Source organism: Ochotona curzoniae, unplaced genomic scaffold, assembly GCF_017591425.1.
Source record: "Ochotona curzoniae isolate NIBS_2020 unplaced genomic scaffold, NIBS_Ocur_1.0 contig_883, whole genome shotgun sequence".
Lineage (NCBI taxonomy): Eukaryota > Metazoa > Chordata > Mammalia > Lagomorpha > Ochotonidae > Ochotona > Ochotona curzoniae.
The window spans coordinates 41,197,233-41,211,291 of NW_024466599.1; the positions used below are offsets into that span (position 1 = coordinate 41,197,233).

Genomic DNA, 14,059 nt, shown 5'->3' on the forward strand with positions numbered 1-14,059 from the left:
GTGGGCAGCATGATGGCTCAGTGGTTAAAGCTCTGGGATCCCACATGGGTGGCCGGTTTGTGTCCTGGCTGGTCCACTTCCCATCCAGGTCCCTTGCTTGTAGCCTGGGAAAGTGGTAGAAAGGACAATCCAAAGTCTTTGGACCCTGTATCTGTGTGACACACTGGGAAGTGGCTCCTGGTTTTGGATGGGCTATTGGGGGCCATTTGGGGAGTGGGCCAGTGGAGTTTTTTCTTTGTCTCTCCATAAATATGATCTGCTTTTATACTAAAAACAAGTGAATCTTTAAAATTTACTTCACTGTAAGCCATCTTAATAATTTTCTTTTCTTTCCCTTTATTTTATCTCTTTTTCCTTTTTAGCTTTGCTTTATTTATTTGAAAGGCAGAGTTAGAAGAAGGGAAGACAGAGATTTTCCACTTCACTGGTTCACTCTCCAAATGGCTACAACGGCCAGAGCTGGCCAGACCAAAGCCAGGAACTTCTTCCGGTTCTCCCATGTGAGTACAGGGGTTCAAGCACTTGGGCCATGTTCTGCTGCTTTCCCAGCACATTAGTAGGGAGCTGGATAGAAAGTAGTATCCAGGACTGGAACCACATACTCATATGGGATGCTGGCACCGTAAGCAATGGCTTCACTTGCTATGCCACTCCAGCCCCTTCCTTTTTACCATCATACTATATACCTATCTACGGTCAATTTATACAGTCAGCGTAGGGTCTAATGCCCTACTCTAAGGCCTATGGCCCACAAAACTTTCACCAGTTCATGAAGATATTTTAATGTTATTATTAATATATCCATCTTTATATGAAATAGAATTTTAAGCATCTTTTATCCAGATGTTTGTGGAGTCATAATGTGACCTAGATGTCATATCTTCTGAAGTACATTGGCTTGTGTAACTTTTTTCTCTCCTTCCTAGTTTTCTCTTTACTCACATTTTTGTTTATTTTCCAATTAGGGTTCTTTATTTTCTTAACTGTATCTGTAATTACTTTTTCAATAAAGATCAGATTTCTGGAGAAGTAAAAAGTGATTAGCTACCCAAGGATTTAATCTACTAAACAGAGCAAAACATCATATATAAGATCATTTTTATGTATAATTTAATTCTAAGTTCTATGTTATCTCTGTCTCAGGGTAAGGGAAGAAGTCCTGGCATATATAAGTAGCCATTTCTCTTTATCTCACTGGTACAAACCAACCATATTAGCTTTCCAGCTGGTAGGATGCACCCACAAATAAGTTACAAATCTTCCAAAAATCCTGAAAGCTACTTCAGACATAGGGTACTCCCTTTTAAAATGGTTCAATATATGTATCATGTGTTAACTTGACTGGGCCATGAAGTATCTACATACTCAGTTAAACCTGACTCAGGGCATGCACGAGAATGTTTCCTGATGATAATAATCATTTGAATTGGCAACGTGAGTAAAGCAAACTGCCTTCTCCAATTCTCACTCATCAACCAAAGGACTGACCAGAATAAAAGACTAAGTAAGAGAGAAAGAACGTGTCTTGAACCATCAGTCTTTCCAATCTTTGGATTCAAACTGGACCTGGGCTCTTCTTTGGCCTCCAGTCTGCAGGTTTTAGAACTACACTTGATCTTTTTTTTTAAAGATTTATTTTTGTTATTTTTTTATTGGAAAGGTGGATATACAGAGATGAGAGACAGAGAGGAAGATCTTCCGTCTGATGATTCACTCCCCAAGTGACCTCAATGGCCGATACTATGCCGATCCGAAGCCAGGAGCCTCTTCCGGGGCTCCCACGCGGGTGCAGGGTCCCAAAGCTTTGGGCCGTCCTCGACTGCTTTCCCAGGCCACAGGCAGGGAGCTGGAAGGGAAGCGGGGCTGCCGGGATTAGAACCGGCGCCCATATGGGATCCCGGGCGTGCAAGGCGAGGACCTTTAGCCGCTAGGCCACCGCGCCGGGCCCAGAACTACACTTGATCTTAGCCAAGAGGCCGAGAAGCAACAGGTTTTGGAACTGACAGCACTGGCTCCCCTAGGCCTCAGACTGCAGCTACATCACGAGTTCTCTTGTGCCTTGTTTGTGAAATCTAGATATGGGAACTTCTCAAGCCCCGAAGAATTTTCTTCTGTATGCCACACATATACATCTTCGTTTATCTGAAAAATCCTAATATGCTATTTTATAAATGACTACATTGAAATACAGTATTGCCAAATCTCATTCAACTTTCTGGAAGGGTGTAAATCACACTGGGAATCATAGATTCTTGTTTTTTTACCACTCAAATGTATATCACTTTTATAGTATCTTGTATTTAAGATGACTCTTAAAATTTCTTCAGCACATCTCTGGTTCATTTTTCTTTCCTGATTTAGGCCACAAGCTGATTAATGTCACCAGTTTTATTATTGATAGCATTAGGTCTTGCATTCAAGTGGATGTTTAGAAGAAACATAAAATCCACTTGGTAACTTAATCTTCCATTTAAGAAGATACCTTATGCCTCATCACCATGAAATATTAAGTAAGATATCAAGTACAACCTACAAATGTATACTTATCAATCCCCAATTCCAAACTATGCAAAAAAAAAAGGAGTGATCACGGGTAATATTTACTATATTGCAGACAGATGGCATGTCCCTTCTGCATATTTTCTGGGTAAGTTTAATAACGTATTCATATTCTTATGTTTTGAAATTAAACACTAGAATGTCAATTTTTTTTAGGGAAAAGGAGCAAAAATAAATGCAGTCCAAGTACTGAAAGAAAGCAAAGACCTGTAAGGCCAAAATCCCAAATCTTAATTTCCTCTCTTCCTTTTTGTTTTCAATCTCTAAAATAACATACATCCTGGACTTGTGAATAAAAGTGTACTGGTTTGGAAATAATGAACCTTCTATTGTCATTTTGTTATCAGTCTTAGCCTAAAGGGTAAAGCACAGTCTTGATTTCTTCCTCGGTTTTTTAATGGAGATAGTACTACTAACTGTGTCATTTTTAAGAATGTTAAGAGAACGAAGTACACTGAACTCTGGGTTCTGAGGAAAAAGAAGCATGTCTTTCTTCAACAAATGCACATGTTTAAGTAACTTTTACATCAAAACTTCAACCTTCTGAGGTAAAACCACAGTTGAAATTGACTAAGAACATGTTTAAAAGTTCAAAAAACTTCTTGACTGGCCTTCCTTACCCAAGTAACAAATTATTGCAATTACATTAAGGAATATTTATTAAAAACTTAAGATACCTTTTTGTAAGTTAAAAAAGTGCTAAAAAAATTAAAAATAAACAGGGTGGTGAGGCGGGACCTATATAATGTCACATACAAACAGTAAAAAGTAGAAGTCTGAAATGACAAGTACATTGTTAACACACGACTTTACAAAACAGTTTTTCATATTTGTCTAATTAAATTTAAACTGAATTCTAAAAGTCTCTCACAAAACAGAATTCAGACAAAAATCACTTGGTAGCCTTTTGTTTAGGACACAAGTTGTATGCAGATAAGATCCAACGGAAATAAATCATCTGAAACATTAAGAAAACCTAATGCTTCACATGAGAGAATTTCTGTGCTATTCCGAACACTATCAGCTAGGTAAAATATATTAATAAAAATATTAATACACTTAATCCTTTCCAAAACAATTATCTTTCCAAAACAAAATCTGAATGCAAAGGAAAAAAGCACAGACCCTATGTCTCCTTCCTATTAGCAGGAATCTTTGTCCACTTGTCCTTTAGGAAGCAGGGCTTATCCATGACCCCGCTTTACCTTTTTTTTTTTGCGCAAACTTATAGCAGTTTCTCCTCCCTCCCCCCGCCCCCCCATATCCCACTCCAATCATTCTGTGTAACTTCTTCTCCAAGAAAAGCCTGCAGTCAGAGCCAAACAAATTTCAGTCAGTTTCAACGCATCCCTCCTCTCCTATTCGGGTTCTGGCTTATTTTTATAGAATAAATAAATAAATAATAAAACAACTATACTGCAAAATTCTTTTCAGCAATTCTTTTTCATTCAAAAATTTAATTTGATCTTCAGAGGATTCCTTTGAAGATACCACTTCCTTTTTTATGGACAACTGAGTTCAGAAACAATACTCAAGGTCACAGAGTTTGTAAGAGACTGAGTCAAGATTCAAACTCAAGTCTGTCCAATTCCATGAAGCCTGGCCCATGTGTTTTATTATCTTCTGTATCCAATTATCAAATCACATATGATGCAAGAAATTCCAATCTGAAGTAGTCATACTTTAAAAATTCATCAAAGATCATTCAATACTAGTGTTACCCTACACTCTATAGTTAGAATGAAACTTAATAGGGAAAAAGGGAAAAACCAATAGCTTTCGTTTTGCATTTTAATTAGTTCATTTTTGGTTTAAAAGTGCAAAGTTCTGGTTCCGTAAATTATTCAACAGGAATAATACAAACTTAACCAAACCTGCACATTCTGTAGCGACAGACTTAGTAAACTGGGCATGGCACAGTGGCTGGGATCCTCTCCTTATATGCACCAGGATCCCATGTGGACGCCAGTTTGTGTCCCAGCTGTCCCATTTCCCTTCCAGTCCCCTGCTTTGGCCTGGGAGGGCAGCAAAGGACAGCCCAAGACCTTGGGGACCCGCACCCACATGGGAGACCCCAAGGAGACCCCGGCTTCAGATCAGCTCAGCTCCAGCCATTGTTGCCACATGGGGACAACATCTCTCTCCTCCTCTCTGTATATCTTACTTTCCAATAAAAATAAATAAAGCTTCAAAAAGAATTAGCAAATTACATTACTTAAGCACCCAAAGCCAACTGATAAAGTGATTAGCTAGGCAGGCTAGTTGGTAATAACCATAAATTTCTCTTAATACACCAATATGTGAAAAGTATCAAAGCAGTGATGTCTATTTCAATTAACAGATTTGGGAAATATATCCAATTAAAAATAGCTTTCATGGGGAAAAAAACTGGAGAAGTATAGTTTGTAGATTGATTTTATTCACCTTATCTTCAAAATGAGCCTGTGTTCTATAAAACAACTAGTCTTTTCCATACCCCTCAAGGAAAGGTGAAATTTACCTTAGGGCACAATTCAGGAATAAGGAACAACACAGATATCAAGCTACTCCTAAGGGACTAATTCAAGTCAAAAGAAATCTTAATAAATCTCTGAATCAGTCTGAACCAGAAAAGGTTCAGGAAGGGCTGAACTATACAAATATTCTCTGTGAAAATCCTACTACACAAGAAATGTGTACACTAATGAAAATACATAAGCAAACAAAATCCCTACAAGGGATGATAGACACTGATTGTGGGAAACCTGGAACCTAAATCTAAACTCAGCTGACAGCCTTACCCCAGGTCTTTTAATAGCTGTTAAATGCTGATACCTAAATTTGCTTTTTTTCTAACCTTTTTTCCTTTTAATTCAGTATATCCTTCACCACAGGATGAGGTTTCAATTTCTGCTTGCTCTTTGTTGCAATAAAAACTTTATTTCAATCTCCTAGGTCTCTGATGGATAAAATCAAGACATCCTCCACCCCCAAGTTTAAAAAAAAATCCAAAATTTCTAAATACAGTTTAATTTTTGTAAATCAGTATAAAAACAAAAAGTGAATTAGTAATGGAATAGTAAATTAGCTAATAGCTGCTTACATACATGCTATTTACATTCACCAAACCTAAATTAATTCTCTAAATAAAAATAGAAACATTGAGATAAAGAACAATCTTACCAAGCATGACAGTGAGAGGATTTATAGTCTTCTAAAGCAGTATAAAACACATAGCTAACCAACAAATCAGGCAAAAACTAAACATCACAAAGATGCCTTTAACAGTACTCAGTCAAAAAAAAAATTAACATTGAATTAGAAACCTCCACAGCAATTAATGTCATATGAAATGCAGAAAATTAGTAAATACCTGAACTGAAGTGGCTGATTCCTGTAAATGGCCACCAGCAACTGCTCCTTTGGCAGTGGCCAAAGGGACACTGTGCATTCTCGGGGTTCTTGGAGTGCCAGGATTTTCATCTGTCCTATGTGAGTGCCACGCTTCCTTTCGATGATGAGCTTCTGTAGTCGGCTGGTCTCCAAAAGCAGCCCAAGAACAACCATCTTTTTCTTCATTCTCAAAAGCATTCCAGTCTGCAGCTTGGCTAGGCCCAGCTGAACTGAAGTCTGCAAAATCATCCGAGTCTTGAAAAGCACTGTAGGCCTCCTGGGTATCTGGCCCAGAATCAAAATCTCCAAACTCACCTTCTTGCCCATTTTTCAGTTTTAAAACAGGTTCAGTACCTGGTCCACCAGACTCTCTTGCCAACTGACATCCCTCTGATAAACTGTCAGAAGTTTGTCTTAGGTTTGACTCAGTAAATATCATTTCCTCTTGGCAAGAAACAGTATTTGTATCCCCAAATTCTCCAAAGTCATCACCTGGTTCACTAAAATGTGGAAAGTGCTCTGAAGACTCTTCAAAAGTGACGTCACTCATTGAGTCTTGAGTACCAGTAACATAAGGTGGAGTTGTGCCACTGGCTGTGCCAAAGTCACCAAAATCATCCTCATTGGTGTCGTTACAAGTCACAAAATCATTACTACTATCACCATTTTTTACAGAATCATCCAAAACATTTTCTTCAGTGGGATCAATGTTCAAGCTTTCAAAATTAGTAAACTTCCTACTTTCTTCTTTGGAAAAACCAACTGAATCCCCAGCATCAGAAATTTTAATAGAATCCATGGACAGGTCATCACATTTAGTGTTAGACAAATCACGTCTCTCTTCAGCTTTACATTGCTCTCTCCTGATGACTTCTGAACCATCAGCCGAGTCTACCAAACTCCATGTCTTTGTTTCAATATCTGAATTTAAAAACTCATCCTGCTGCAAAGCTGGAAGTCCTGGTTGCTCAACACTGAAACCTCTGCTAGCCATGACACTTATTTCTGAAACACAAACCTGGTCCTCCCCATCAGAGTCTCCTTTATTGTCACAGCTTCTACTCAAAGAGAGCTGTACAGAATTCAGTTCACTGGCTCTGTTAATTTTATTGTTTTCCTGAATAGTTAGTGCTTTTCTATCATTTAAGACTACACATCCTATTTCTTCAAGTTGTATTCTTTCCTGTTTGGAAAATGTGGCAAAATCTGCGAATTCATCAGCAGGTCTCAGCGCAGAGTCTCCGTTACTAGAGCCATGAGTGCTAAGAGGCTTCCGTCCCTCTGAATGGGCTCCGCTGTCCAGATCATCGGTTCCCTGAGGATTTACACTTTCCAGCCCTGCAAACCCATTTGTCAAAATCTCCAGACAGGGCGGCTTTTCACCATTGCAGCTCTCTAACTGCATGTTTTGATGAACAACATTCTCATCAGTTCTAAAATCTCCTGGAAAGAAACTTTCTGGTGTTCCAACATTCTGTCTCTGCTCTATGACTTTATTTAAAACTCCTGGGCTTTCAGAACAATCTAAAGTTTCAGATGCAATTATTTCTTTGCTGGTGGTAGAAAGCAAAACATCAGATTGTCCTTTCACAGGAGAAGATTCAGCAGTGATATCCTTATCATTTCCATTTTTAATAGACTTAAAGCTTGTAAGGCCATCTACGTTTTCTGAGAAATTGCAAATTGGCATAAAATGGTTTGAAGGTACAAACTCTTCCTTGGGACGAGTATAATCTGGTGTATCAAAATCAACAAAACCTACACCAGAAGGGCTAACTTCTGAAAACCCACCAAACTCCCCAAATTCATCATCGTCGTCCTCCTCTGCTCCATTGTCTAGTGGTGGTGGGGATGAAGAGTACATTCGAATGATGTCTGGCTCCATTGCTGAGTTGGTTCGCAAATAATTAATTGATACCTGTAAAAAGGAAAAAGGGTTGTTGCTTTTTATTTTTTAAGGAGGGGGCAGTTTACATATAAAGTCAAAATTTTCACAACACTACTTCCAAACAGTGCAAACTTACATTACTCAGTTTTGCATCTTTTAAGCTATTTTTCACAGGTGAGACTACTTCACTGTACTATAGTGGAAAAAAACCCAAACAAACCCTGATTTCTAATGTAGGTTGAAAAGGGAACTAGCAGTACCTTAATGAAATTTAGGGATGCTAGAAAATTTTGAATATATTCTTATGAAAGCATACTTACAAAATGTTCTCTCAGGTACTTTCTTATTTTGTTAAATGATCTGTCAAACTCACTGAGGACTCAGTACTTGCTTTATCGATTTGTATTGAAAATCTTATCTAATTTATCTACAATGTTTTATTACCTTTGCTTTTCAATACTGACCTATTATTTTTGAAAATTTTCATAAAATTTCATTTTTATAATTTTTTTCCTTCCTTTCCTTCCCTTCCTCCTTTCCCCTCCCTTCAAATTTTAACAGAAAGGCAGGCAGGGTGCAGGACACACACTCACACACCTTCCCATCCATAGGTTTACTACAAACACACACAACTCATTCTCTCTCTTCCCAGCCCCTGGTTTACTCCCCAAATGCCTGCAACTTCCAAGGCTGGGTCAGGTTTACACGAGGAAACTAGAACTGGTCTCGTATGTGGGTGGCAGGGACCCAAGTACTTGAGCCATCACCTGCGGCCTCCAGTGATGTGCATTAGCAGGAAGCTTGAATTGGAAGCAGAGAAGCTGTGACTCAAGGAATCTGACAGTAAGATGCAGGTCAGGCATCTCAAGTAACAACTTTAAATGTAGTGTCAAATGTGGTCCCCATCCTAGTTGACTTTTTTTTAAAGATGTATTCATTTTCATTGGAAAAACGGATTTACAAGGAGACAGAGAGAAGATCTTCCAGCCACTGGTTCAATGTCCAAAGCTGAGAGCCAGGAGCCTCTTCAGCCTCTTCAGGGTCTCCCACAAGCACACAGGATTCCAAGGACTTAGGCGTGTCCTCCTCTGCTTTCCTCGACCACAGGCAGGTAGCTGGATGGAAGGTAGAACAGCCAGATGCAAACAGGCACCCTAAGGAATGCCAGAACTTGGAGGTGGGAGATTAGCTAGTTGAGCCATTGTACCAGCCCTAGTTAACTCTTTAATAACTTAACTGTGAAACTGTTTAAGATCGATATTGAAAAATATTACAGAGTACTTGAGTGTATTTCACCAGCTATCCTCAATGGCCATCTGGTAAATAACCAAAGTACAGATGATCTTTGATGTAAAATGGGTTATGTTCCAATAATCTTAAGTTGAAAATATCAAGAAAAAAAAATGTATTTGATACACTTAACCTACAAACATCACAACTAGGCAACACAGTGCCCTGTATAGTATGGGCTGCTTCCCCACGGGGCTGACTGAGTAGAAACCCACTGCTGCTGTTCAGCATCATCAGGAACTCCCATACTGTGTATCACTACTCCAAGAAGAGAGTCCAAGAAAAATTTAAAGTATGATTTCTGTTGAATACATATTCTGTTGAGTAAAGTATGATTTCTGTGGAATAATGCCATTGTAAAGCTGAAAAATCCTAAGTCAAACCCTAGTAACTCAGGGACCACCACAGTACATGATTAAGTAAAGAAAAATGATGAGAGGGCCCGGTGGCATGGCCTAGCGGCTTAAGTCCTCGGCTTGAACATGCCGGGATCCCACATGGGCACTGGTTCTGACCCCATCAGCTCCACTTACCATCCAGCTCCCTGCCTGTAGCCTGGGAAAGCAGTCGAGGATGGCCCAAAGCCTGGGACCCTGCACCCATGTGGGAGACTCGGAAGAGGTTCCTGGTTCCCAGTTTTGGATCGGCACAGCACCGGCCATTGCGCTCACTTGGGGAGTGAATCATCGGACGGAAGATCTTTCTCTCTGTCTCTCCTCCTCTCTGTATATCTGGCTTTGTAATAAAATAAATAAATCTTTAAAAATAAAAGATGAGAGCATCATACATACACTGTGAAGTCAGATATTGACCTCTGTGTGGATATCACCAGTTTGTGCATATATGCATAGTTTTGTATCACATGCACAGATTAGTGTAACCACCGTAACAATCTGGTTAAGAACCATTCCTTTGTTACTCCTTACTAACAACATACTTTCTTAAACACTGAACCTTGCAAACCACTGATCTAGTCTATTATAATTTTGCAATTAGCTTTACTTAACTGGTATTATCACATGTAACCCTCTGATTTTTTTCCCATGCAATCTAATGCTCTTGAGAGCCACCCCAGCTATTTTATGCAGCAGTTCAATCCTTCTTATTGTTCAGTAGTATTCCACTGTATAGCAGTACCACTGACTGTCCAGTCTTTCCTTATAAGTTGCTCTTTGTTTGGGTTGCTTCCAGTATTTTTCTATTACAAATAAAGCTACTATGAACATTTTAGATATAGACTGTTATGTTTTCATTTCTCTAAGATACCATGGTGGCTGAGTGCTGAGTCTTACAGTATGTTCAATTTACAAAAAAACCTATCAAATAGTTTTCTCAAGTTAATTTTCATGGGGCCGAATCAATTGATCTTTTTGTTTACAATTTTCCTCACTATTTTGCTTTCATGTAAGCTTAAGACTAATACCCAGTTTTATTTTGTTTTACTTTTAGTTCTTTTTAAAATTAAAAAAAGATTTGAGAGGCAGAGAGACCGAGTTTTCCAATCTGGACTCAGTCCACTCTCATATGGGATATATTCCAAATAACAACTTAATCACCTAGGTTAATCACCTACACTTACAATACTTAATTTTCCTAATATTTTTTAAAAATTTATTTATTTTTATTAGAAAGGCATATATATAGAGACAAAGATCTTCTACCTGCTAGTTCACAAACAAATGGCTGTGATGGCTGAAGCAGAGTCAATCTAAAGTCAAGAGCCAGGAGCTTCTTCCAGGTATCCCACACAGGTGAGGATCCCAAAGCTTTGAACCAACCTCTGTTGCTTTCCCAGGCCACAAGCAAAGAGCTAGATGGGAAGTGGTACAGTTGGGACACCAACTAGCCCGCATGAGATCCTGGCACTTACAAGGCTAAGATTCAGCCACTGAGCCATCACACCAAGCTCTGCAACACGTATTAAAATAAAAAGTGTGATGCCTGAAAAATGAAGTAATTTATTGTTCAAGGCCTATTTCAAATTCAGCTGTTAGCACAAAGCTCTGCATCTGGGATTTTGTGACTAAGCAATGACATGGAGTAATTTTCTTCCTGCTGACCTTGTCAAGTACTTTACTTCCCTTTCTAGGTGACAAAGACTCTATCAGCTTCCCAGATGGTTCCATAATTCTCAAAAACAGAGGCATCTATTTATGTGTAGATTCTGGGCTGCTACATGTTACTCTGAAGCTTTTGGCCCTGATGCAACTCACTCTTCAGAAACTTGAGAGGGTCACTGCTTCTAAGTTTCAATCAGCCAACCACCGTGGAGGCGGCTCAAAACTTTCCATAAAATTCCCCTGTGTCAGGCCAACTCTACTTAAAGAAGCTCTATGATAATATTATTGGTAAAAATGAATTTATAAATAATATTTGACTTAGATAATCAATTTTTTAAAAAACACAGAAAATGTGTTTAAATAGCCAGCCCTGCAGTTAAAAAATAAATAAAAAATAAAAAGAAGGGGAAGTGGAATAGTAGATAAGCTACTTTAATATTCTGTTGGATACAAAACAAACTCAACAACGTTCCTTCATCTTTCTTAATGGGCTATTTACACCTCACCACAAGGTGTCCCTATCAGTCACTGCATTTCTAACTTGAGCAAACAAGCATGTATGTGTGTTTCTATATGTGTATTTATGAAGAGGGATTGTGTTCAACCTGATATTTATGTCCATTGCAGGAGGCTTGTTAGATAGAAGAAAAGAGCCAGAAAAGTTGACACAAACAACATCTCATGACTGAGGCATAGAGGTAGCGTGAAGGCAAGTGAGAGTATGGAGACTGAGAACGTGGATAAGCCTCCAGTATTTCTGGAGGTTTGTCCATGGGAAATTCTATCTTTATAAGAAGATTAGGATATAGTAACAGGTAACAACAAAAATTAACAATGCAAATGAAAGCAGACCTTCAGGGCTACAAACCAAAAACGTTGGAGGCTTTGGGGAGGTCCAAGAAAATGGGCCAAGAGCACAGTCTCGAAGTTTATGGTTACAGCAATCAGCAATGGAACTCCAGCCTTGTGCCAGGTTAACATCTAGTGTGCAGGGCATCCATGAGCAAAGGTGATCCAGCATTAATCTTTTACCAGAAGACTGTTGCACTGTTTAAAGCACATCTAGCCTGAATTCTGAAATAGTTATATAAAAGATGGTATGAAGACTCTGTAGGTTGAGAGTTGTATGGTCCAGAGGCAATGAGGGCTTGGCAAGCAAGAGCAAAGGGAAGAATGTGGTCAACTACTATCTGAAACTACTGGCCTTTTAACAAGTTTCTCAAGAACAAGGTTAGAAAACAAATACTAAGATTTGGCTTAAAGGTACACACATCTTGTTCAAAAAGATGGCAAAGCAGTGTGGCAGGAAAAGAATAGCCTTTTCAACAAAAAATGCTAGATTAACTGGTTATTCTCACAGAGGGGGAAAATTTTTTTATTTTATCTAACATCTTATACCAAAGTAAGCTTGAGCTAGATCACAGGCCTAAATATGAAAGGTAAATAAAAATAGTAACAATAATAATGATGATGATAGTAAAAAAAAAATCTTCTGAAAGGTAACATGAAAAAAAATAACACGAGAGATCATTTTCATGACCTTAGTGAAGGCAAAAATACTTCAAACCAGAACAGAGAAATCACTCTAAACATGAGATAAAGACTAATAAATTGGACTGCATTAAAATTTAAAACTTCTCTTCATCAAAAGAACACCATTAATAAACAGTGAAAAGGCAAGTCACTGCTTGGGGAAAGATTTGCAATACTATCTGTTAAAAAAAAAAAAAAGACTCAAATACAGATCTATTGTAAGAATTCCTACAGGTTAATGGGAGAAAATCCAACAGAGAAACTGCTAAAATATTTGAAAAGTTATTTCACAAGAGATTATCCAAATGGACAATAAACATATAAAATTATCAGGGAAATGCAAATAACATCTATAGAGTAAGATATCAATACATATTCAGATCTAGAATGGTTCAAATTAAAACACAATTATTCTAACCATATCTTTTTCTCATAAGGATGTGGAGCAAGAGGAATTCCTTTGTGTTTCCTTGTTGTTTGGTATATGCCTTTTAAAAGCTGCTTGAAAATATTTAAACTACCAGGTCTTTAGTACCTGGCACATTCAGAGTACTCAGTAAGTTATCAACTATCATTACATTTTAACTTTCACCAAGTATGTGACTCAAATAATAATCTACCCATGACAAAACATAAGCCAAGTTTGCTCAGCTGGCATAAACTCTCACATGACTTGGTATTTTAAAAGGTCAATGAAAGAGCAAGTCAAAGTTAAGTCATTGAACAAAAACGTTTGTAACCACACTAAGATACATGAAGGCTTCAGACCAGAGATGGTCTCCCCAAGAAACCTGAATTTATCTGGACAATAAGATGCTGGAATCTGCATGGTACATGCTTGCAATGAAAGAATCGATTGGATTTGAACTGTAATACTGCAACAAGGTGGAGCAATCCACCACGGGGTGAGGGGACGGGGAAATTGTAGAGCCTATGAAAATGTGTCATAAAATGAAATGTAATTAATTTTTAAAAAAAGATACATGAAAACTTCATTGGTAATTGCATCTTAATTTTTTTAACAAAATCATTTATTTGCTTCTTTATTTGAGAGACTGAAAGATTTCTGACCTTCTGGTTTACTCCTTAAATGCCTGCCATGCCCAAGAGTGGTCAGTCAGGGCCAGGCCTAACGATATATAATGCATGTCTTCCTTTAGGATGCAGGAATCCAATCAGGTATTTATTTAGCAGGAAGCTAGAGCTGGGAATCCAGGTACGCTGAAATGGAACAGGAGCACCTGAAAAGACAGACTTAATGATGCTCTCTTTACTGCTGATTTTTCATAACTGATCCCTACGAAATATAAAGCTTAACTTCCGTATAAAGGCAGGGTGTGGCTGATGACAATCAGAA

At 38.3% G+C, this 14,059-nt stretch overlaps 2 protein-coding genes across 3 annotated transcripts in view; one reads left to right on the forward strand and one right to left on the reverse strand.

Moving 5' to 3' along the window:
- The window catches only part of SERTAD2 (SERTA domain containing 2), a 118,919-nt gene that overhangs the window by 103,240 nt on the left and 1,620 nt on the right, over positions 1-14,059 (forward strand). The window lies entirely within an intron of this gene.
- AFTPH (aftiphilin) overlaps positions 1-14,059 on the reverse strand; it is a 65,548-nt gene that overhangs the window by 29,707 nt on the left and 21,782 nt on the right. For both annotated transcript variants that reach the window (XM_040993324.1, XM_040993323.1), the window contains exon 2: positions 5,912-7,849. In XM_040993324.1, coding sequence (XP_040849258.1) covers positions 5,912-7,816 — 1,905 coding nt within the window. In that variant the 5' untranslated portion in view covers positions 7,817-7,849. The remainder of the gene's footprint in view (positions 1-5,911; positions 7,850-14,059) is intronic.